The sequence below is a fragment of the Lycorma delicatula genome, chromosome 4 (genome assembly GCF_047948215.1).
Source record: "Lycorma delicatula isolate Av1 chromosome 4, ASM4794821v1, whole genome shotgun sequence".
NCBI lineage: Eukaryota > Metazoa > Arthropoda > Insecta > Hemiptera > Fulgoridae > Lycorma > Lycorma delicatula.
The window spans coordinates 57,757,004-57,783,341 of NC_134458.1; the positions used below are offsets into that span (position 1 = coordinate 57,757,004).

Sequence of the window (26,338 nt, forward strand, 5' to 3'; positions counted from 1 at the left end):
AGAAGGCGGCAGCACACCAGGAGGTCTACTGTCAAAAAAGGTTCACCACCAACAGAGATGAGCAACTGACATTCAGGGTGGACGACCAAGTGTTTGTCAGACAGCACACCGGCCCTGCTCGCAATGGTTGATATGCAGGATTCGAGGCTTCATGGGAAGGCCTGTACATTGTCCTTCAATGAACAGGGCAAGTATATAAAATTGACTGAATCTTTTGTATCTTTTGAATCTTTTTCTGTATTGTTCTGTCTGTTTGCGTACCACTAGTGATATGCATACCACAGTTGTGAGAGTATTTAAGAATATGATTTACAATATTTTTTGTGTTCACTATGAACACATACCTCTCTTTTCCTACTTATTTATCTACTTCAAAAGATTCACCAATATGACAGCTCAAAAATGAATAAAAATGCAATGAAATAAAAAAAGAAGCAAATACAACTCTCAGATATTTATTTTCTGAATATAATTTGTAAATTAAATAATACATTATTAACACAATAGATCAAACTCATTTTAATTATCAAAAAAATTTACTATGCATATACAGTTGCCACCAAGTAATGGCGAGCTTGAAGTAGTGATGATTACTACCCATTGTATCATGAATCATGTTTATGTTACTAAGAGATAACCAATCATGGTGTACCAATATTTCAGAGAACAATAGTGTAGCAGTGACATGTATCATTCAAGCTTGCTGTTATGTGGCAGCTACAGTATATGTATGTAATATTTCACCAAAATCAATTATTAACATCTTGGTAAAATACAACGTATTTTTATTATATGTTGTATATACAGAATACAAGTAACAGTAAATTAAATATTAAATAAATGGGATGGTTGTAGCACATTTAATATAATTTACTATGATTATATAAAGACTTTTTTTAATTACTCAATTACACAAGGATTTTGATGATAAATTAAGTAAAATCCTCTTCCAGTTACATTATTATTTGTTTTAACTGTAATAACAAACGGTCCATTATCTGCAACTGAAGTGAATAAAAAAGATTAGATGAATAAAAAAAATATAAATTTGTGAAAATGAGTAGATAAGCATGTATGTTTCTTACATTAGAATTACATTCTTGCATTAGTATTAACATTATTAGATACATTAGTAATAGTGTAGTATTCTTACATTAGTAGATAAGCATGAATGGATGTTATGGACATGCTTATTATCTTATTTAGTGGTAATTTCAGTAATACTGCCTATCTTTAAAAGATAAGGAAACCATTTCAATTTGCTTTTTAATTATATATTCAATTATGATGTGTCTTCATTTAAACTATTGCTTTTTTTTAAAATTAGTATGTTTGTATATTTCATATTGTTCAGATGTACTGAGATTTTGGTTTTTCTGTGCTACATGTAGTTAATGTTTTTGTATTTTTCTCCTCTATACAAGAAAGAATTTCCAAAGGTTGATTCTAATGATATCAGATTTATATAAATGAAACTAGTTTACCAGTTAGTCAGTCTGTTGGTTGGCTTTGCCACATTCTGCAATACAATACACAGAAATGGTTCCTGTATACAAGAACTGGGCAGTTAACTGACACATCTGTATGTTCAAAAGTTGAAAAAAAGTTAAAATCTACATAAATTTATTATTTTAATAACAGTGTACTATAACTTACTAAAAATTAATAATTGGTTTTAAATCTTATGTTAAATTATTACAAATTTTACATAAACATACTCTAAATAATTACTGAAATAACATAAAGTGTTACATAATAGCCTTACATTTTTTAAAGAAGCTACACCAGCTTTGAGCTTTTTGATAGAGTTACAGCTGAGGACGTGGATATGGGTACTGATATCTTCCATATCCACATATCTCTCCTCACTCTCTCTTGCTCACATACACATGCACACACACACAAAACTTTATAAATATAATTGCAATATTGGTAGAAATGGATTTATAAAGAAAATAAATCTTGTGCTTCAAAATTTAAAATCAGCCATATTTTATGACAAAAGCAAATGCAAAATGATCCATTATATATATATATATATAAAGAATATATATACATATATATCAAAGACAAAAGTATAAAAACAGTTTATCACCAAGAGTACAGAATCTAATTTATAAGGGGAATGTAGACAAATTCAATAACAAAAGAATTGTTTTTGCTAATATATATATATATATATATATATATAATATATACAATATATATATATATATATACACACATATATGTATATGTGTGTATATATATATATATATATATATATACACACATATATGTATATGTGTGTGTTCATTAACATACTGATTACTGTGTTAATAAAATTTAATTCACATACACTTACAACCTTATAAATATAAAGTAATTTAAATGTTACTGGATTTATCATGGTTTATGAAGACTTATGCAGTAACGCAATTGATAGAATCCATAAAATCTCTCAATTCTCTTTATATGATTAACATCTTGTGGTTAGTTACATTTTCCCATATTCTTGTGTAGAATATTCAACTTAAAAGTAAGAAAATTTTCTTTTAAATAGTTTATAATACATAATTTATACCCACCTTTGATTACGTGATTCTGTTTTAAATCTGAGTTTTCGAAGGCATCATTTAGACGGTGACCACAAAGTCTCATATTATTAAGGACTATATAATCATCTGGACAATTATATGATTCAGCTCCAGCTTCGCCTTCAGGAACTGTAGGTATGCCTTCTGCAAATAAAATGTCTTCTTATTAGTTGTTTATAAAATAGATAGGTAGAAGTATTAAAATTACAAATGACAGCTATGCAAGACATATACATAATTGCAGCTTCAAGACATCCACTGGAGAGAGGAGAAGTGGAATCTGCTTGAGTGTTAGTATCAGCTTAAAGTCATAGTTTCCTGAAAAAACTTGATAAACAATTCAATTAAAAATCATTCCTGGTTTAAATCCTGTTTTTGCAAGCAGATGTCAGTAAAACTGTGATGTTTATAAAGTTAGTGAAAAGAAATTGCAAAAATTTGAAAAAAGTGAATGGAAATATTAAAAAATTGATAACAGTGTAGATAAAAGTGGAGTGAGACTTCTGTATAATGCAATATCAATTTACCAATCACCAAACCAAATGAAAGCTTGGATTTACCAAAATTTCTAAAGTTCTGCTATCCCACTAGCAGCCTAGAAGTATCATACTTCTAGGCTGGGCTTAGAAACAGATTTCTACCTCTTCATATGCTTAGGAACTGCTTCTCAAGAAAATATTCCACGAGTCATCAAAGGTCTCAGCTCAGCAATACTTGATGAACTCATTAAACAATTTAACTGAATGTGGTTTAAACGTTTTAGAAAACAAATTTAAAAAATTTGTTTTTTATAAACAAATTTTAAAAAAATCAAAACATCCAGAGCACCTTTTTTGAACTACTGGGTAGTTCCTACATTGTAAAGTTCAAGTTGATAGTGTTGTTCATCTTGAAATAGAAAGAATGTAGTCAAAAAGTATAGTTTATCTACACTGTAATTGTTTATTTTATAAATACTTGTGCAGTAACTGCCACACTAATTATTTTACATAATTTTCTTATTATTACGTATCTTTTTATTTACCTAAAATAGGCACAAGTACCTAATTTGTTTATATAACATTAATTAGATGAGGTTAGCAAAGGTTAGCATAGGTTATGTTTGGTTAGGTTATGGAGATACACGTATGATTTGACAGTACATGAAATCGACATAATCTAACCAGACAAAATCTATGCTCACTTCGCTCACTAACCTCAACTAATTAACAGTAATGTTCTGATAATTTAAATAATAAATTCAGAAATTACTGCTTATAGTCAAGTTGTTATAGTTGAACAGATGATGAAAAACACAGATAAACTTTGATAACAGCACACACAACGAAAATAATGCATAATAATAATACAAATAATAACCTACAATAGCTACATATGTAAAATAATAGCTTTATATGAGTATATAATAGCTGTATATGTAAAGCAAATATGCATGCCAGTTAATGCACAAGTACCATTTTATACATATTGTGAATATAAGTGAATTTTCACTGCAGTTAATATCTATATGAGTGCATCCAATATATATAACAAGATTCATTAAGGTCAATTCTGTTGCCAAGTATAGCTGTAACTTTATACAGACAGTACAATTGAATGCACATCTGGTTTGCCTGAAGTAATGTTTTATGTTTCAATACAGTTTAATTTGTCAAGTCCTAGGTTGCTGTGTTTATCAAGTGCATTTTTAGTTTGAAGTATGATATTTGTAGTTTTGAAGCCAACACAGTAACCTTTTTCCTGAAAATATTACCAATATTGTATGAATGTCGCTAATGTATATAGCATAACGTACTTTCTGTCATTAGGGTGTTTTGATTTTGTTTTACATTTTATGTAATATGTTATCTATAAGTGTAGGTGAATAGCCAGTAATGGTTACTAGGAATTTAAAGGTGTTGAGCTCATTACAGTTTCCAGCTGACATGACTGTATATAGGCAATGTAACAATTATTAAAAAAATCTGCATGTTTGTAACATGCGAGGATGACTAGATATGATGAGATAAGTATCTTAGTTGTTGTGAGTTTTTTATACATTTTAAAAATGTGCTTGTTTTCTACTTTTGTCATGAAGATATCTAAAGAAGCTGAATGTTTTGTTGTACTCATATTCTGCAGCGAACTTCAAAAACCTTAAACAAAACAAAAAACTACAGTAAAAGAATGTTAATTTGTGAAACAGTAGAATAAATAGCTCAATTGTATTGTTAACTGCAAGAAATAAGCAAATTATGTAACAATAAAAATTTTGCAGATTTTAAAATTACGATCCCATAGAACTTAAACTATTTATTAGGTCTTTTTTGTTCATTGAATAAGAGATAAAAAAATAATTTATATATAAATTTTTAGCTGTTACTATTCTTCTATTTCTATAATGATCACTACATAAATATTTATCAAGCTATGTCACTAAGATATTAACATTAATTTTTTTCTAAATCTGAGCATTTGTCTCAGGAAATACAAGTAAAAAAATTCTGTCAAATATGAAACATCTGTTATAGCCAAAAATAAAGTAAAATCAGATTAGATTGCCAGAAAAAAATTTTCAATAAGAAGAAGCTGAATAATCTATATATCTTGATGCGGTTCTACTTGTAAACATTGAACAGACAATAAAAAAATTAAAAAAAAACTGGAAGAAATAAGAAGTAGCAACATTCAACCTGTTATACATGGGAAGTCTGGCAAGAAGTATTCCCTGGCCCATGTTTATAATCATTTCATTGTTCCCCTGTATAAAAAAATGATAGTATCATTATGTAAGTATGATTTTAAAATCTCCGAAGTTTCAAACAATGTTTCAATTTTTGGGGTTAGTATGCGATCAAAATAAATTAAAACTGAATATTTTGTATAAATAATGTATTATTTCTCAACAGATTGAAATATATTAATTTGTAGTCTTTCTTATGATCGTAACACATGCAAAGTATCTGAGGTATAAGAAGAACTAGTTAATACTTGTTTCTCAAATAGTAACAATATCCACTAAACAGCCAATCATAATGAATACAGTGAAGGTGTCACTTATTTGGTGAGTTTGGTATAATGATTTCCAACAATATATTTGGCTCAGTGAGGAAAGTAACAGGAAACCACTTTACTCCTCACTTTACCTCAGTAAACCGGGATGGGAATCTTATTTTTTCTGAGACTGCTAAACTATTTCTGGGAGTGACTTACATAAGCCTTGTGTCAAGCTGCCATGAACTAAAAGGTTATGGCTCTTGTATCTAACATGTTCATTCATGCAATAAATTGTGAAAATTTTATACCGTGAATTTTTATTCCATTTTAAATGGAGAAATGTATGAGTCATTTTACACAGAAATTGCCATGTGTTATAAATGTCTTTTAACCGTCTTATTATATTTTGAAACAATATTTCGGTTTTGCAATGAAACAATTAGAAATGATTTATAAATTTCTAAAAAAATAAAATAAAAAAACAAATAATACTTTCAGTTTACAAATTTACATTCCTTACAGAAAATTTTGTTGTGGATTATGTATCCATTAAATGTCAAGAACAGAAAAAAAGACATCATAAAGAGTAAAAATCAGTGATGTCTCTTAGTATAGTTTTCACATATCACATTAGTATAAATATGTTTTCAGCTTCAGATGTGGTTTTCACGATACCTCTTATTGTTAAATATAGAATAGCAGGACATTTCATGATGTAATGACTGAACAATTTTTTTTTAATCATTAAATACTTGGAAACAGTATTCTACTACAGTCCAGAAAAATACCATCTATGACATAATTGGATGAGAACTAAACAATTCAATAAAGTAATAACAACAAGCAAGTACTTCAGGACACACATGCTTTATCATCCTCATTGAACTGAGCATGCAGAATTGTAAGAGAAGCTCTGCCAGTCGATCAGGAATGGTTAAATTAGTACAAAGGTGTTCTAATTAATACAGATATAAGAATTAATGTGACAGCTCAAAAATGATTCAACAGCAAGAACACACTATTTTGGATCATAAAGAAAAAATAAGAATGTTATTCATGAGATCACTTTTAAAACCTGATTATTTTATGTCAAAAATAACCAAAGTTAAAAGTCTTTAACTTCTTAAAACTTCATGCATTCATAGAATCCTTCCTCTTTTCCAGTAAAACTGCCCAAATTCTTCTATTGTGGAAACCCATCTTTGAGATCAACAAATAAAATTTGATCCCTTTAAAATCATCATCAGTGTTTCCTACAATTCAATTACAGAAAGGTGGGAGACTTATAATGAAACAATACAGAAAACTCATTTATAGCATTTATTTTAAAGGATCATTCTTACCATCATCTAAGTTGTTTAATTCAAAAACCATTTCAGTACCATTTTTAGCTTTATTTGAATATGTTACTTCACAGTAACCTGATTGTTTCTTAATACAGACAGCATAATTCAATTTATTCTGCAAAAGAAAACAAAAAATCTCTTATTAAACATTTAATTCTTACAAAAAACTACTTTTTGTTTAACTACCACAACAAAATCAAGTAAAAAAATTAAATATGTATAATTTGAAATTTATCAGGCTTAAGATTAAGTCTATCTTAAAGCCTGATTTATCAGGCTTTAACATGAATAAAAACAAGCATGTAAACCATGTACTCTACTAAAACGTTTTCTTTTTTCTTAATAAATTTTAAGTGGCAATGATTCATATTCACTTCCCACAAATGCTAACAGAGTAGAAAGAAACTGAACCATGTTAACTTTGATGATTTAATGGAACGAATGTATTAAATGTAGCCTTGACCATTAGCACATAACTTTATCTCACATCTTTAAAATTTCCTTGATGCTACTCCATGAGATATTCCAGATATTGCAGTACCATCAGCTTATAAGAATTGCAGTTTATTTTATTTTCCAGGATCCTTCATTACAAAAACACATTCAAACTACATAATATTACATTGCAACCTATTATAAGTAATATTTATTTATTTCACCAGTCAATATACATCAGTTAATACACATCAGTACACCTGCAGAGGTAATAGTGATTACCTGTTCGCAGGACTGGAACAAAATATAAAACTTATATATTCATTCTAATCCATTCCTTAAGTTTTCTGCTTATGGCACACTTATTTCCTAGTAATCTTTTGAGATCATTTGGCAGCAGATTAACTCATCACAGAAAGTGAAGATATCATTAGGTTGACAGAAAATGTAAGGAAATGACTTGAAAAGTGTATCAATGTCAATAGTGGAATTTTTGAACACTGATTGTAAATAATTTTTTATTTATAGTTGTTTTTAATACAATAAATTTAGACTTTGAAAAATTAAAATACTTTCAATTTACTTTTAAAAAAATACTCAGAGCGATTTATACTGCATTAATTTACAATAAATGTTCAAAAATTCCACCATTAACATCTTAACTATTGATTTTATTTCCTTGATAGTTCGTCTTCTATCACTTTGAACAACACCTTCAATTTTCTTGACATTTTCTTCATTTGTAGAGGTAGATGGGCACCCAATACAAATGTCATCTTCAACAGTAACACAACCATCACTAAAATACTTACGTCAATCATAAAACACTGTTTTCTATATTGCGATTCTGCATTTGCTTATTCAAGGAGCATGAATGTCTAACAGCAATTTTTAAGTAAAATGCAAAATTTGATATTTGTGTGTGTTCAGTTGCTGAGATTTTTTGCTATGATATACATCATGTGTAACAAATAGCTTTAGTTTTACTGAACAATAATATAAAAACAAGACTACACAAAGCAGGGAATATGCAATGCAGCTATATCATGAAATTATGAGTGCTGCCAACATAAAGGCCAAAAATTTCCTTATTACAATTGCTATTTTTACTTATGAGGCAATTCAGGGAACTTTTTGAACCTGTATGTTGCATGTCTACATGTTTAAAATTATTGTTTGCTGTAACTGGGTAGTAATGCCTATTATAAATAATAATCATAAATAAATGTATAAGTCATTAACTCAGAAGCTGATCAGAAATTTACCACTTTCACTATCAACTGCTAAACAAAGCCTAAGAAACAGTGTTTGGGTTATACTAGACTAACAACAAAACAGTCGATTACAGATTTCCTTCCTTCTTAGGTGCATAAATCCTGAACAATGATTGATTCAATAACCAGACAATAGTATATAAAACAGAATACATATATTGAAGTCTTAGACTAATAAAATTAATGAATTTCTAATCTCATAATTCCTAAAGAGGGATGCAATAATATATAAATATTTAAGGAGAAATAGATAAAATAGAACAGAATCTCAAACACAATTAAATCAGTTTAAGTAAATACCATATAGCCCGGTCTAATAACTGCAGAAAAATTGTTCTGGTAGTTAAAACTTTTTATTACACCACTGGTAGTTAGATGGTACTGTAAACAATTAGAAGGTGCTAATAAAACACTCTTTTCTCTAAGCTGTTGAATATGGATGCTGAATGTCTCTGGTAATCCATTTGCTCCAGATGATAATACTGCAAGCATAACAGGGCCAAGAACAGCATCAACATCTATGTAAACTGAAACACATAAAAACTGAATGAAGAAAATATTTTTAAAATTGATAAGTCATGATATTAATAATGGTTTCAATACATTCAGTCATAGTTTTCAATCACCTGTCAAGAAACGTGAAATTATAATATATTGGTTTCACTAAATCTGGAATACTTAGGAAGTAGAAACCTGAAAAAAAAACCATGAAGGGAAGTTCTAATATCAATGACTGAAATGGAATATAAAGAGACAAAGTGACTGAAAGGCAACCAATCACAGTTCCAAATTATTTTGATCTTCTGCAAATCTTTTGTTCCTTCAACAGAACATGACTACTGGTGACGGTGATAATTCATTCACATGATGGCCTAATACTGCAGATGGAATTTAGCTCCAGTTAAAGAAAAATACAAAGCTCCAAGTATTCTGGTTTAATGATACAGTGGTTATAAATTATAGATAAGTTACCATTAATAACACAGAAATCAAATGAGTTACAAATTAAAAAATGAAACCTTACAAAGAAAGACTTATGAAATATTTTCTTTCTTGATATCTAAACATTTGTGGCTTACTTAATTGAAATATAACGCAGTGAAGTTTGTCTGCTTCAATCCAACTTATTTCAATCACTTCCTTTTTAAGCACAATTTTTATTGAATAAGGCAACTTCACCATCTTATTATTTATCAGATTATGATCAAGTTGTTTTTATTAAATAATGCACATTTTTCATTTAGTAATTTGTCTTGCAAGCTTTATACACAAAAGCAAACCTCAAAATTCCTGGGCTAATTTTTAGGTTTATGTCAAGGTGAAGAAAAAGTAATATTTTCTTAAACTTCCAACTTAAAGTAGGTGGCATAACTAAAAACGTTACAGGACCTGGAGTCACAAGCAACGCAAAAAATAATAGTCATTCAGACAGAATAAGATTTACATTAGAAAATCAGCAGTGATTGTTGTAATTTCTTATATTATAAATTTTTATATAATTTTTGTTATTATTTTACATATTTATATGAATTAAAAACAACTCACTTTCAAATAAAAGCTACCTGGTCTTCCAAAGGCCTTTTGAAGCCAATTATTAATACCTCTTCCACAGGGTTTCTGAAAGCACTTTGGTTAATGAACCTTTCTTAAAACCTCCTAAAATGGCTACTGAACTGCTGAAGTATGTAATAAAATCACACATTAGATCTATTTGTGTCTGTTAATACATTATTTTTTTTTTTTTTTTTTTGTCAAATAGTGGAAATTTCAATTTTATTCAAGTGTTGTTGAGGTTTTGTTTTTTATGTGACATGAAAAATGCGCGTTGTGGTAAATGTCTTTGTATCTTTGTCCTGTTTTTATAAATATTTGCAAAAGTGAATAGTTTTGTCTGTATTGCCTGTGTATGACTTTTTATCTATGGGTAAATAAATGTGTTGCTAATCCGTCTAATGTAATACTTAAGCATCTAAATATTCAAATATCAGTGTAAAAATTAACAGTAAAGTATCATAAAAAAGCTAACCAATTTGTTCAGACCTATAGAATAAAACAAGAAATGTAATAGGCCTATTACAACAAACAAAAAATCTAAATTCAATTACATGTAAACTTTTGATAAAGTTACATGGTTATTTTAAACTTTGTTGTACAAGCTCTTGTAATTTTTAAAACTTTAATATTTTGTGAAAGAGATGATGAGTATACTTCTGAAAATAAATTCAAAATAAAATAAGAATATATAGTTAAGGTAAAAATATCTTCCACAAATTTTTATTGCTTAAGTGAATTGATTAATTCATGTACACAAAACATATTAACCATAGGACAAAGGGAAAAGGGCAACTGAGCTATTAAATAGTAAGATGAACATGAGATTAAATTAAGAAAGAATCATCAATTGTTAATGAAATGAACGTTAAGAAACCATTGGTCATAAATTTATTGATTCCATAATTAAAATAAATCACTGTGGAAGGAACTGCTTTACATAATTTACAAGTCTCTAAAAAGTATATGAGGCTCTAGTCCAAGGAACTGGACATACTGTTGAGAAGCAGAGCTTCAATGACATTCATTATTTACTTTTTTGTATATATTATTAAACAAGCAAAGAATGAAAGGAAAATACATCACTGAAAACATAGAAGGAAAGATATTGTGACATTTTCATTTAAACAACATAGATGAAGATAGGAAGGATCTGACACTGGATTCCTACACACAAAAAATCTTATTCAGAAATATGGAATGGTCCATAAAGTTGACAGGTCTAATGGGGTGGGGATAATAGGTACTTCCAGGTTCTTGTGACAAACCTATCACAAAGAAAACAAGCTGCGCTTTATAAATTTCTTTACGTACTGTGTTGCCCATTATTGTCTCCACATATTTCTGGTAGAATATTATTGTAATTTTGTCCTGATACAATAAACCTGTCTATTTGACAGTTTCCATCAAGAGGACCTGCTATCTGAAACATTAAACAACAAAATTACTTTGTTATACTATTAAGAAAAAATTAATACAATTATAATATTATCAAAGTAATTAAATCAGCAACTAGAATAAATTATGACATTTTAGTTTTTATTATTTATTTAATTATTGCATAATCTACATCACTGTCTTGCTTACTGTCTTACTATAGACCAAACCATTCAACTTTTGATTAAGAAGTAGGAATACATTCTACTTATCACCAGAAAATTAAATTAATTTTCAATTATAATCTAAAATTTTTCTATAAATTAAAAAAAAATAGCATCAAAATCTTGAAATATTTTAAAATAATGAAAAAAATATATATTAATATTAAAAAATAATTATATTATAATTTTGAAATATATATATTTAAGCTCATAATTATTAAAATAGCAAAAACCATAACTGTATATATTCATTTTAACTTAGCAGAATGGGCATTGTTGAAATAGATAAAAAAAATATATGTCATAATTTTCAAGATTTAAACAAAATTCCTTAAAAATACAAAATTCATAACAGTAATTGATTACTATCAAGAATCATTCGTACAAGAAGATTACCACCAAAAAAAGTTCAGTTTATAGGTTTAAAATGCTCACATGAAGCTAAAAAATTCATGGCAATTTAAGTTAAAACTTACTCAAATAATTACTGAAATGCTTCAAAAGAATTATTTAAATACTTACCTGAAAATTGACAAAATCAAGCCGTAACTGTTTTACACTGGGATCAGATTTATCAATAACAAGAGAACATCCATATACACCTTGTTCAGATGTGTTGAAAAATGATCCACCAGTGAAGTAGGCTGCATTAGCATTTGTGCGATGACCACATGTTAGTTCCACTGTCAAAAAATATATTATATTATCAAATAACAAATTATTTTTCAGAGTTTTATTTAGTATTTTTTTCAAGAACTCTTTGTTTGTTAATTGCTTATGTTCAACTATTAATAAAAAAAAAATATACATTGACTATTGCATACTCAGCCTTGCAAATGATGCCAGCATGATGGCTGACTCAATTCCTGAAACAAACATTCTGGAAAAAAAATCAAGGATAATAAAAGGTTATCTCTTTTTGTGGGTAGACCACAAAAAGAGATAACAAATACCTAGTGAGATCAGGGTGGTAACCATCTTGCTAAGAAGTCCTGCCAACATTGAAATCCTAAGATTAGTTTTTATATGTGCCAACAAAATTTGTTTTTTTAACTGTTTTACTTGATTCCAATGAAATGGTTACAGATATGAAAACGTTTATTATAGGAATGCACTTTCAGAGGAAGAAATTACCTTACTTCAACTGTACTATTTTACTTTTACTAACTATACTAGTTACTTCTAACTATAATAATTTTAACAATTAATATGTAAACAAAGACTAATTGTTCAGATTACAAAAGGAAAGTTCAAAATGACACAACCTGCTGAAGATAGACATATGCTGTCATGACATGAACTTCAGTATAAAACATTATTCTTTACATATTAACTTATATTAACTTTGTCAATGTATATTTAAAACAGCTTCCCCAAATTAATTCTAATAAGAAGAAATAAAACAATTACAGCACATGTGCACACACACACACACACACACACACACACACACACACACACACACATACACACACTATTATCAAATAACAAATTATTTTTCAGAGTTTTATTTAGTATTTTTTTCAAGAACTCTTTGTTTGTTAATTGCTTATGTTCAACTATTAATAAAAAAAAAATAATAAAAATAAAAAAAAAATAATAAAAATAAATAATTAAAATAAATATTAATAAAAAATGCACACACACACACACACACACACACACACACACACACACACACACACACACACACACACACACACACACACACACACACACACACACACACACACACACACACACACACACACACACACACACACACACACACACACACACACACACACATACACACATACACACAGTTGACATACATATATATTTTTAAAATTGCTGCATGGTGTAGCTTTTTGAATAAAATATCATTATTTGTTAAAAATAATGAGACGTGGTTTCCTGTTGTCGTCTTCTTTGAGCCTTCTTTGACTGCTGCATATCAGCATGCCAAGCTAATAAAATGCAAGTAACATACAGGACTGCTAATTCATATGAAATCTGTTTACAATAAGCCTGGCTATTTGGAGAACATAATAACTCCCAGAGCACAGCAAAATTGTCTGGTACCCCTCTTGTACATTAGGTAATTGACATACCTTATAGCAATAACAAAAACTGCAATAAATAGTTTAAAGCAATAGATTAAGTTTTTCATTCTGCTGGAAGACAATGCGTTATATGTGGTCCACCTAATCAGAAATGAGAACTTTAACTAAACTTACACAGAATACAAAAACTGTATGAAATTATTATATGTTGATGGAAAGAGTCAATCAACAGATTGCAGGGAAAAATAAAATTGATTCATGTGTTTTTTATTAGTTAAACAATGGAAGCAAATCAAAAAATTAAATTAGAAGAAATTCGTTTGCAGGAGAAATCAATTACTACAAACACAGGTACTGAACTTTCTCACTGAAAAACTGAAATTTTGCCACCCTTTTGAAGAAAAAAAATCAGGTATTCTTACCATAACAACACACACCATGTCCTTGAGCACATGATCCTTTAGCTTTACCACCTAATCTGTTACATTCAACATAATGATAGCATGTACCATACATATTATCGCTACCGTCTGTACAAATTTCATTTGTAAACTGAACTATGGTAAACAATCCAAGAACTGAAAAAAAGAAAGAACTCAATCTAAATATAATAATAATAAATAGTAAGAATTTATTTTGGTATGAACTTCAAATTCTCAGCCGTTGGCTGACGATAGAGAACAACAGTATAAAAATCTTTTTAAAAAGAAAAATCATAGAATTTCATACCAAGAATTTAATAAATACTTAATAATTTCTTTTACCACACATTCAACTTCTAATTACATATTCTGTTTACAAAACTATAGAAACAATGTTTGATATTTTATTTTTTGATAAAAAACACTTATGTAAAATGTGGGTTTGGATTTAGAGATATACAATGTGGGATGCCTCAGAGAAATATCCTTGTCCTTGCTCATGTTATTTAACAATGATTTTTTTCAGAATCAAATCACTGTTACTTTCTCCACAGATGATTGTATATCCAAACATAATTACTTAAAAGAACTAAAAAATTCTACATTGTCAATTAAAAACATCATTCACAGGATGGACCAGGATAGGCAATTACCAAAATTTAAACTTTGGTAAAATCATTTATCATGTTTCTCAGATAGATGTAACATTACTAATAATATAGATATCATTCCCATTAAAGACAAGAGTAATATTTCTGTTATCTGTAATGGGAAATTCTTGTGGGATGAGCAAATTGATTTCTTCTATAACAAAATTATACTGTTTTGATTTGAAGAAAATTAATAAACTGTTAAGACTGTCATAATTATTAAATAGAATAATTAAAATACTAAAGAGAATATAATTAAATACTAAATAGAATAATTAACACAGTTTCAAATAAAGGGCAGGCATAATGAACAAGAGGATAGGGAAGGGAGTAGAGTATTTCTAAACGCATAATGACAGAATCATTGTAATAAGGATTAAATCAAAACCTAAACCAACAACGATTGTTAATGTCTATGTGCCTACGAGTGCCCATGATGATGATGAGGTAGAGTGTGTATATGAAGAAATTGATGAAGCAATTAAACACATAAAAGGGAATGAAAATTTAATAATAGTTGGAGATTGGAATGCAAGCACTGGAAAAGGCCAGGAAGGAAATATTGTGGGTGAATATGGGCGGGCAAAAGGAATGAAAGAGGGGACTGACTGAGTTTTGCATGAAGAGTAATTTAGTAATTACTAACACCCAGTTTAAAAATCATAATAGAAGAATATACAGATGGAAAAAACTAGGTGATACTGTAAGGTATCAGATAGATTATATCATGATTAAGGAAAGATTTAGAAATCAACTCGTTGACTGCAAAGCATACTCTGGGGCATACATTGATAGCGACCATAATTTAATGATAATGAAATGTAGATTGGGGTTAAAAATCCTGAAGAAAAGGTGTCAGATGAATCGGTGGAATTTAGAGGAGCTTGAGGAAGAGAAGGTAAAGAAGATTTTTGAGGAAGACATCGCAAGAGGTCTGAGTAAAAAAGGTAAGGTAGAAAATATAGAAAAGAATGGAAAAATGTTAAAAATATTTACGAGAAAGGGGAAGTTTTGTCAGACTTCAAAAAGAGTGTTACAGTCATGATACCAAAGAAAGCAGGAGCAGATAAATGTGATGAATACAGAACAATTAGCTTAACTAGTCATGCATCAAACTCCTTAACTAGAATTATGTACAGAAAAATTGAGAGGAGAGTGGAAAAAGTATTAAAAGACCAATTTGGTTTCAGGAAAGGAATAGGGACAAGGGAAGCAATTTTAGGGCTCAGATTAATAGTAGAAGGAAGATTAAAAAAAACAAATCAACATACTTGGCATTTATAGACCTAGAAAAGGCATTCGACAACATAGACTGGAAAGAATGTTCAGCATTTTAAAAAAATTAGGGTTCAAATACAGAGATAGAAGAACGATTGCTAACATTTACAGGAACCAAATAGCAACAGTAATAATTGAAGAATATAAGAAAGAAACTGTAATAAGAAAGGGAGTCTGATAAGGATGTTCTGTATCCTCGTTACTTTTTAACCTTTACAGAGAACAAGCAGTTAATGATGTTAAAGAACCATTTAGAACTGGAGTAACAGTACAAGATGAAAAAATGAAGATGCTACAATTTACTGATGACATAGTAATTCTAACTGAGAGTAAAAAAGATTGAGAAGGAACAATGAATGGCATGGATGAAGTCCTACGCAAGAAATACCACATGAAAATAAACAAGAACAAAATGAAAGTAATGAAATGTAGCAGAAATGATGACATTGGACCACTGAATGTAAAAATAGGAAAAGAAAAGATTATGGAGGTAGAAGAATTTTGTTATTTGGGAAGTACAATTACGAAAGATGGACGAAGCAGGAGTGATATAAAATGCCGAATAGCACAGGCGAAACAAGCCTTCAGTCAGAATTATAATTTGTTTACATCAAAAATTAATTTAAACGTCAGGAAAAGACTTTTGAAAGTATACATTTGGAGTGTAGCTTTATATGGAAGTGAAACTTGGACAATTGGAGTACCTGAGAAGAAAAGATTAGAAGCTTTTGAAATGTGGTGATATAGGAGAATGTTAAAAATCAGATGAATGGATAAAGTGACAAATGAAGAGATGTTATGGCTAACTGATGAAGAAAGAAGCATTTGGAAAAAATATAGTTAAACGAAAAGACAGACTTACAGGCCACACATTAAGGCATCCTGGAATAATCGCTTTAATATTGGAGGGACACGTAGAAAGAAAAAATTGTGCCTGCAGGTAACATTTGGAATATGTAAAAGAAATTGTTAGTGATGCCGGTTATACTGAAATTAAATGACTAGCACTAGATAGGGAATCTTGGAGAGCTACATCAAACCAGTCAAATGACTGAAGACAAAAAAAAATTATTAAATATTTATTGTCTGCATATATTCCCATCTTACATATGATATCATTACTTTGAGTTAATTCAAAAAGTCAAGCAAGTTTTCAAGATACGAAAAGATCCCAGCAAGATCACTCTTTGGTTCCTATATTTATGATACTAATAATTAGTAAACTAAAAATAGTAAATTATTCATATAGATACATTTACTGACCTTTGCTAAAAAAATAAAGAAAGAAAAAGAAATTCATGAGTTCGTAAAAACTAACAATATTTGCATTATAAAACCACATAACCAAACTATTTTCATGTAATATATCACAATACTTTAAGCCCATTATTATTTTAATATGTTACCATTATTATTAAAAGATATTATGCTTCAGTGCCCATTATTTATAAATCAAAGACTCATTTAACACCAATTTATTCACTATATAATTAAAAGATATTCTTCTTCAAAACCAAAATTAGTTTGCTGAAGAGTTTCAATATAATGTTAATTTTCAAAAATCTAAACTTTCTGCACCTCTAATTACATTCGCCACTAATTCATTGATAAAAAAAGTAAGCACTATCCTTATCTAGGCAAAACAATTATAATGTATCCAGATATAAAACAAAGAAATAATAACTTACCATATATTTTATAATATTCTGGTCTTTTTTGATTATATTGAGAACTGGTAAAATTTTATTAAAATTGAATAATACATTATTTTACAAATTTATGTCTAATCTACTGTAAATAAAGCAACTAGTACTGAAGTTGTAGATCTTAAATAAGGGCATCTATAACAAGGCACAGGGAACAGACCGTTTCAAATTATACAGAAAATACGATTAAAATGTATGGAAATAAAATGAACAAATATACACTATTCATGGTGGTTTAAAAGTAAAGTTACATGACATAAAAATTAATTTGAAAATTTTAAATACTTCCAGGTAAATTAGAAAATTCTTCATCTTGATAATTTCATCTATTCATTGCCTGAATCAGTGAAATTTAGAAAGTTACTGGGATATTAAGTAAGCCTTTATATAAATGTACATTGTGTTTTACATTTTTACTTTACCATGTAGGTAGTGCTACACCAGAGCCATAGCTCTATAAGGGAAAGCATTGTAATCAGTCCAATTTGGGCATACACAGTTTTTACCGGATCTTGACGTTTTTTCTAATATCCCTGATTCAGTATTAATGTAATATATGCTGATTTAAAGTCTGTTTATACATATTTAATGCTCTTTACTATTAAAATTTGGTTATTGTATGTATTAATGAATTTCTAATATATATATATATAGCTTCAAAATGAGATATATATATATATATATATATATATATATATATATATATATATATATAGATGATTTAAATGTATACACTGTTATCTTTTAATTGATAAGTTATAGCACATATAGCAAGGTTCATTTCATATTAAACTGACAGTGTAATCTAATGAATAAATATATAGATCAACAGATTACATCTAAGAATAAAAGAAAGTAAGGTAAAATTATTACTGACCTCAACAATCCATTGCTTTAAAAAACAAGATTAAAATGCTACTTTCACATTTTTAATAATTTTATTTTAATATCTACCCTTGCTCATGACTTGCATAAAGAATTTACACCGAAGCTTAGATCCTCTAAGCTAAAAAGGTAAAGTGTAATAAACTGGCAAAATAAAAACCAGGAAAGAAAAGCACCATTACGTGTAAGTACACGCACAGGAAAATGACACAGAATATGATAAAAAATCAATTCAAAACAAATAATGTAAAATAATGATGATGTTCCCAGTAGCTCCATCTTAGAGGAGCTATCAAAAAAATCTTTTTTTTTTTTTATTCTAATCAGGAAATTAAAAGCACAACTAAAAGTGTAATACCAAAATTACACTGAATGAACAATATGAATGTAACTTATAATAAACTGTTACAACTTTAATTTTAAAATCATATAAAAAATGAAAAAAGCAAAAGGCTGAGTAAATTAGGAATTTTTCAAAACATCAGCAAAGAAGAATTTTTCATCAAGTATTAGATGGAATAATTGAAAATCAAGTCACCCTTAAATCAAAAGAGAATGAAAATATATTTACAACACAACTGCAGTGGTAGTGTTAACGGCAGAGTTTAATACACTAACACCCACAATTTAAGGCTATTTGTGTGCTGCCAGATAACATAATTAAAAAAGTTATGTAAAAACCATGCTGCATGTTTGTTTTTTACATGCCAGAACTAAGTGGTTGCAAGTGAACCTGACATAAAAAATATGTCACTTCTTAAATGGTACAACTGATTAAAAAATAACAAGCAGCCCCCATGAGAGGCTGACTAGGGAGAGTTATGAATGAAGTGGTTTTCCATTGCTTTAAAGGTATACTATTGAACACCAGAACACCAAGCTCACCCAAATACAGGTGATACTCAGTCCTAGAAGTGGCATCTTCACTCTTTTCATCAGAGGGACTAGCAATATTAGATTACTCTTTGAGAAAGCAGCTGGCCTGTAAATATTTTTAATTAGATGCTAGAAATACATAATAACCATAAGAAAGACCAAGATGGATAGTGTAAAGTAACAAATTAAAGTATCCTTTTCCGTTGTGAAAACTGAACTGTTCACACTGTATGTATCAAAAATAGCAAAAAATTAAAGAAAAATAATTTTAAAAATACATCTAATGGGAGAGATTTAATGAATTAAAATTTTTAAGTAATGTAAAGGTTATTGAAATAAAAAATCATAAAACATTTTTAAATGATAATATATTCTATTCAGTCAATGAATTTTTTTCTTCGTTGAACTAAATTCTGTGAGACCCATTAATAGAAATTATGCTTATTAAAATAAAATTATGCAAATAGAAAGAAAGATTAACCATAATAAGCAAAGATTTCACTAATAAGTATTTTCATCAGGTTATGCTTAGTCATGATTTACATAATTGCATGTTATTTTTTTTTACTCTATGCTTCTATAAAGTCTCTAGGATTGGCTAAACTAAAATAAAAAGTTTGGCTTTGGTTATTTCACTTACTTTATCAGTTATTGGGCACTATTCTTTTTAAATAAACTACAAAATGTAATTTATTTGTAAAAAAACTTAATATTTTACTGATTAACTTACATTTGGCTAATTTGCTGATAGGATCCAGATCTGAATCAATTTTTTCTACTTTTCCGTTAATCTCAGTTATTTTATTAGACAAGCTTACATGTACATCATTAGCATGAGTACATGTAAGCTTTACAGATTCATTATTAACACCACATCCATTTTTACTAATTTTTTTAAAACTGAAAATTGGTTTAAGAGCTTTTCTTTTCTCACTGCAACTGTTATACAAAAAACTTTTAATATTTTCAGTATTTAATTTATTATCATCAGTCAAACATGGTACAAAAAGTGGAATGACTAAATCTGTGTGATTATAAAAATCAGGTGTTTTGTGAATCCCCATAAGTTTTTCATTAGTTTCATACAAATGGTTTTTGCTTGTATTTGTATTTGAAGTACTTATCATCTGATAATCTTCCTCACTTGCTTTGTTGCTCTTTTCATTTTTTTTCATAAAATAAAAACTTACGGGTTGGTTATCCTTGTGTATGTTTTTATTTGAATTTTTAGCATTATTTAAGAATGAAATGTATCTTTCTTTTAATTTTAGATGCTGAATAGAAACAGGACTATATTTTGATATCTTTTCACTCTCATTATATTTTTTTAATGATACATGAGCAACATTAACTTCCAATAAGATTACCATTATAAGAAAACTAATATAATTTGCAGCTCTTTTTACCAAAAACAAATTCATTACGCATTGCTATTATGTAAACTATCTTCTTCAAGAAGAATAATATATAACCTGTAAAAAAAAAAAAAAAACTTTAATAGGTGAAATAAAAAATATTTTTACATCATTATTACAAATTCATACACATGAATTCATTTCAAATTTGATAACACACTATAAAAATCCAATGCTGAATTCTGCTTTATTATAAGGATTGAATGCGTAGACTACAAGTCAAATGAGAACATGGGAGTTGAATGAACATTCAGGTAAAATCAGCAAAACTGTTGTAAAAGTGGATCCAGAATTTTCATGAGAGCTCATTAAAATATTGGTATCTTTGAAATATCTATAAGAGTTCATAAATTTCTATTTTGAAAAATTCACAATCAAGTGTAGTAATTAGAATCCAAAAGTGTATCAAACAACTATAGTCGGATGCTAAGCCCTAGAGATACATTACATACTTTGTTAAATTCCTATTTCCAGAAGACAAAAATGTTATTGAATCATCTATTCTACACAACCAGGTGTTTTTAATCAATGAAAATTTGCCAGAGATCTGGAATCTGTTGGGAGTGATCAATATAGCCACTTAAGAGACTTTCACAACAACATGCACTATCTTAAAGTAGTGTTCAGAACTGTTCATGCAGGAAATTTATGTGCCTCTCACATTTTAAAAATCACACAAGAAAAAAAACTGAAGTTTTCTCTCGGCTGTAGTCGGTTTTGTAAAAAACAAATCGATTACTTCACATTAAGTTTATTTCATTGATAAAACACATTTCTGCCTGAGCAGATGAATAAACAATTAAATAATTAAGTGGATGTAAAAAGCAGAATTTAAATTTCTAATAACTCGCAGGCTTTTCATGATCGACCAATTTATTTGGTAAAATCAGGATCTGGAATGCCGTATCTCATAGGAAATTGTCAGTTCTAATTTTTAATCTGAATAGTGTCTCCTGATCATCATACATTATTTCTGTACTTCTTAAATGATATAAAAATCATGTTTTTTAAATGACCCAATGATTTTTCTTGCATAAACGTCCTCATATAAAGATATCCTCATACATCCTTATACTGGTTGCACTGTGTTTTATAAATACCGTATTTATCCTTTACATTATTATTCAGATTTTATTGAACTTTATAACATGGTAATTAAACCGACAACACAATATGTTTTAAGTGCTACAAGACGAAACAAATAAAGACATGGTATTTATAAAATAAAATGTAACCGATACGAATACAATAAAACTCAACCTGTCATTTAAAACATGATTTTTTTTTAGCATATAGTAAAATAATGGAAGCAATAATGCAGCCAAACATCTTATGGAAAACAAACACAATGTAAATGATGTAGAGAAAAAAATGAAAATAACAAATACAGAGGAAAATTATGATATTAATATTATGATATTTACAATACTAATAAAGCATATTACAAAAGCATTACAGTAATAAATTTAAAAATAAATAAAGAGTTAATGAATCGGTCACCGGCAGAGTATAAAGGGGATATTTTGTTTAAATTGACAGATAACGGGCAGTACAGCTCTTTGTGTTCACAAAATTACTGATAATACAATTCAATTACCTAAAGAATTTAACAAAATAAAATGACTGCAAATTTTATTCTATCTTTATCCTTACATATGTAATTTTAAAAATTTAGTCTACATATATAAAAATGAATGTTTGTCTGTCTATATGTCTCTTATGCCTTCCTAAAGTGTTCATCCAATAGTGATGAAACTTTGGGGAATGGTTGGACGCATGTCAGGGAAGGTTTCTGAATTAGTTTGGACCCGCTAGGTGGCGCTGGCATTGAGATATTTCAAAAAATTGTATTTATGGTCCGATTTGCCTCATATTCAGAATATGAATATTAATTACGTGAAAAGAAATATTTTTGCAAAAACTATACTCGCTAGGTGGGGCCGGTGTCGAGATATTTACGAAACAAACAAACAAATATACAAATAGACTTTTTTATTCTATATATATATATATATATATATATATATAAAAGACATGTTCGTATGTGTGTCCGCTAAAGACCAAAAAAAAATAATGGACCGATTTACGCGCGGGCAAAAGGGAAAAATGGAAAACAGGGAAAAGGTGGAAAGAGAAAAGGGGAAAACGGGAAAGGGTAAAAAGGAAACTGAGAGAGGGATGAGGGAGAAGGGTGAAAGGGAGAAGTTGGTAAGGGAAAAGGGAAAGAAGAATAACTGAAAGGTAAAATTTGTGAAGTTCAGTTTTTTAATTTTTTTATCAAATTTTCAATTGTGTTCATTTAAACTCTCTCTCTCTCTCTCTGTATATATATAGCAATACCAAAGCATTGCCATCTCTGCTAGTATTTTTACAAAAGATCTTGTGTAGGAGGTACCTCTGAAAGTTCATTATTTATTGTAAAATAATGGATAAATCAATAAGATAAAAATACATATTTTACTACTTAGCTGAACTCATTAATTTGAATATTAGTATTGTTAAACGTAAAGTTATATTAAAATGTTTAACAAAATTATATATATATATATATATATTTTTTTTTTTTTTTAATACTAAAGTAACATCAGTGAAATGGCTAGCACATGATTTTGTTTTGCCTAAGTTTTTGTGTTTATTTTAAAGGTTTTAATTTTTAATTATTTAATTATCATCTTTGTTTTAACTACATTTTTGCATTTTAATTTTGACTTAATCTTAATTAATTGATCTTTGTAATTTTAAACAAATTTTCATATTTTAAAATTTGTATATTTTATGTTTTTGTCTCTTGTTGGGGTTATAGTTTCAAATTTTTAATTTTAATAAAGGTTTTTAATTGTTGTATGGTTTGAAGTATAAGTTAAATTTTTATTTAAAAAATTTTTTAAAGTTTAATTAGTTTGAAAATATTTTTGACATAAAATTGTAAGTGAATGGACGGTGTGTTTTCATGGATTGCGAGTTTTTGATGGTTTTGTAATATATGTATGCAGCTGATGCAAATCAAATTCGCGAAAGTGCTCCTATTATGTAATGAAATAAGGTAAGTCATCTTATTAATATAAATTAATATATATATATGTATATATATTTCTATGAATTAATTTATTTACCTCGAGACTAGTATTGTTCCTCCTTCTTAAAGAATAATTTACAAAAAAAAGCAAAACAGCAAATAGATTTCTTGGGTCTAATACTAATTAAAAATTATAGAAATGTTAAATAAAAAACATACTGAAAACAAACACAAATACGTGTCACAATACCAGACTGTTCAAATCGACCAGATATTAAAAAAAATAATAAAATGGGAGCAAAAACACCCAATTAACATTAAACATTAAAGATACTGTTAAACAAAAAAGTTAGAAATAAGGATTGTAATATTATTTAACGAATAGTATAATCAAACACCGAAAAAAAAAAAACAACAAATAGCACAAATAAAAGATTAATAATAAATCTTGCACATCATCTATGATGATAAAATAAATAATTTCATATTTTTTTTTTTTAATATAAACAGCATATACATCAAACGATAACCTGATATCCAAGACAAACAAAATACTGAATTGTGTAAATAATATCTACTGCAATACAGATGACCAAAAATACACTGAACAAAACCTATAAAATTAGATTTAAAGAACAAATATATGGCAATAGATAAAAGGCATGAATGACATGTACATGTGCATACTCACACACACACATACCCAAAACCAGGCTAAATAATTAGAAGAAATAAAAACACCAAAGACTACAACACACCATCAAGAAAGACAAAAGTTACAAACAATAGAACATTAATATAATATGACCTTTGACAAAGGAAACCAGTAACCCTACAAAAAAAATATTTATTTATTAGTTAACAATAAATAAAATAATTCATGTAAGTAATGAAACTACTAAGTTTGGAAACTTAAAAGTAAGTTATTAGTTTTAAGTTTCCAAAAATAGAGTTAAAATAGTATACAGTACAGTGTATAAATGCATATATATTGTTTACTAACAAAGCAGAGAATAAGGTAAACAGGCCAGTGGTTACTTCATACTTATCATGAATATAAACACTAACATTAACATTATGTACAATTTTACAATGAAAATAAGTCACTGATAATGTAGTATCCCACAAAAACATTCTAGAAGTTATAAAAAGAAAAGAGACTAATTTGTATTACAGTGGCAACAAAATAATTTATATATATCCAACTTTTTCATTTTATAAAGTTTTATTATTATTATTTTTTTTTTATTGTTGATGTACACTAGTTAACTGCAACAATACATGTTAAATAAAATAATAAAGATTATAAAAAATTACAAGTAGAAATAGCAACATACTCTCTCTGCCACATCTAAATAAAAACTTTCTTATTCCTGACTGGCCATGTCTAATTAAAAATTTAATTAAACTGTAGATTAATTAAATAAAAAGACATGTTGTTCTTTTGATGTTTTTACCTTTAAAATGTTTAAATAACATACACTGTCCTGATGAAGTAATGTAAACTACAAAAAAAAACTTCAACAATAAATAAAAAAAGAATAAAAGAATCAATACATGCAGTGAGAAATTTGAATTTACTTTCTGTATATTTAAAAAACAAGTGCAATAATGTAAATTATAAAAAATAAATATGTTTTGTTATCTCTGGATCACACTTTCTGGTGAGAACAGTAATTAAATAAACATAAAATAAAATGAGTTTTTGTTCTTCTGAGTTGTCGGAATAAATATTTATTTTTAGATTAGTAAAATAATTGATTTTCAATTAAGCTTCATACACAAACACAAAGTAGACCGCTTTTAAATAAATCCTATACACATGACATAATATCAGAAAGCTAAATATTTACTTGTTAAAATTTTAATTATTCAATAATATTTTCAATATCAGTAACTTAAACAAATATTATTGTTATGTTTTGTTATATTAGATAAATTATATTTTTTATTCAATTTTTTGTCTGGAATTCTAAAAGAATATCTTGTAAATATATAATATAAAGTTAATTTAGACTATTTTTTTGTCATTTAATGAAAGATAAAACTGCATCTCTGCCAATTATTTTTAATCACAGTTAGATACACATCAATATAAATAAATTACATCTTACCAAGTTTAACTTAAAGGAAATGTTGCAGTTATCAATACACTGACAATAAATCAAAATAATAAAAAATAGTTATATACAAACTCTATGTCAGAACTGACAATACTAAATAAAATAGTATCACCAACAATATTTTGTATTACTACCTTCTTAGTCATACAAACATACTAATGTG

At 28.0% G+C, this 26,338-nt stretch overlaps 1 protein-coding gene across 1 annotated transcript in view; it reads right to left on the reverse strand.

Moving 5' to 3' along the window:
- Positions 1 to 445: 445 nt before the first annotated feature.
- The window catches only part of LOC142323420 (uncharacterized), a 30,903-nt gene continuing 5,010 nt past the window's right edge, over positions 446 to 26,338 (reverse strand). Inside the window, exons 2-9 of the mRNA XM_075363017.1 lie at positions 20,352 to 21,093; positions 14,227 to 14,382; positions 12,282 to 12,442; positions 11,473 to 11,581; positions 8,908 to 9,134; positions 6,896 to 7,013; positions 2,568 to 2,720; positions 446 to 1,004 (exon numbers count right to left, since the gene is read on the reverse strand). Of these exons, the coding sequence (XP_075219132.1) occupies positions 901 to 1,004; positions 2,568 to 2,720; positions 6,896 to 7,013; positions 8,908 to 9,134; positions 11,473 to 11,581; positions 12,282 to 12,442; positions 14,227 to 14,382; positions 20,352 to 21,042 (1,719 nt within the window). The 5' untranslated portion in view covers positions 21,043 to 21,093 and the 3' untranslated portion in view covers positions 446 to 900. The remainder of the gene's footprint in view (positions 1,005 to 2,567; positions 2,721 to 6,895; positions 7,014 to 8,907; positions 9,135 to 11,472; positions 11,582 to 12,281; positions 12,443 to 14,226; positions 14,383 to 20,351; positions 21,094 to 26,338) is intronic.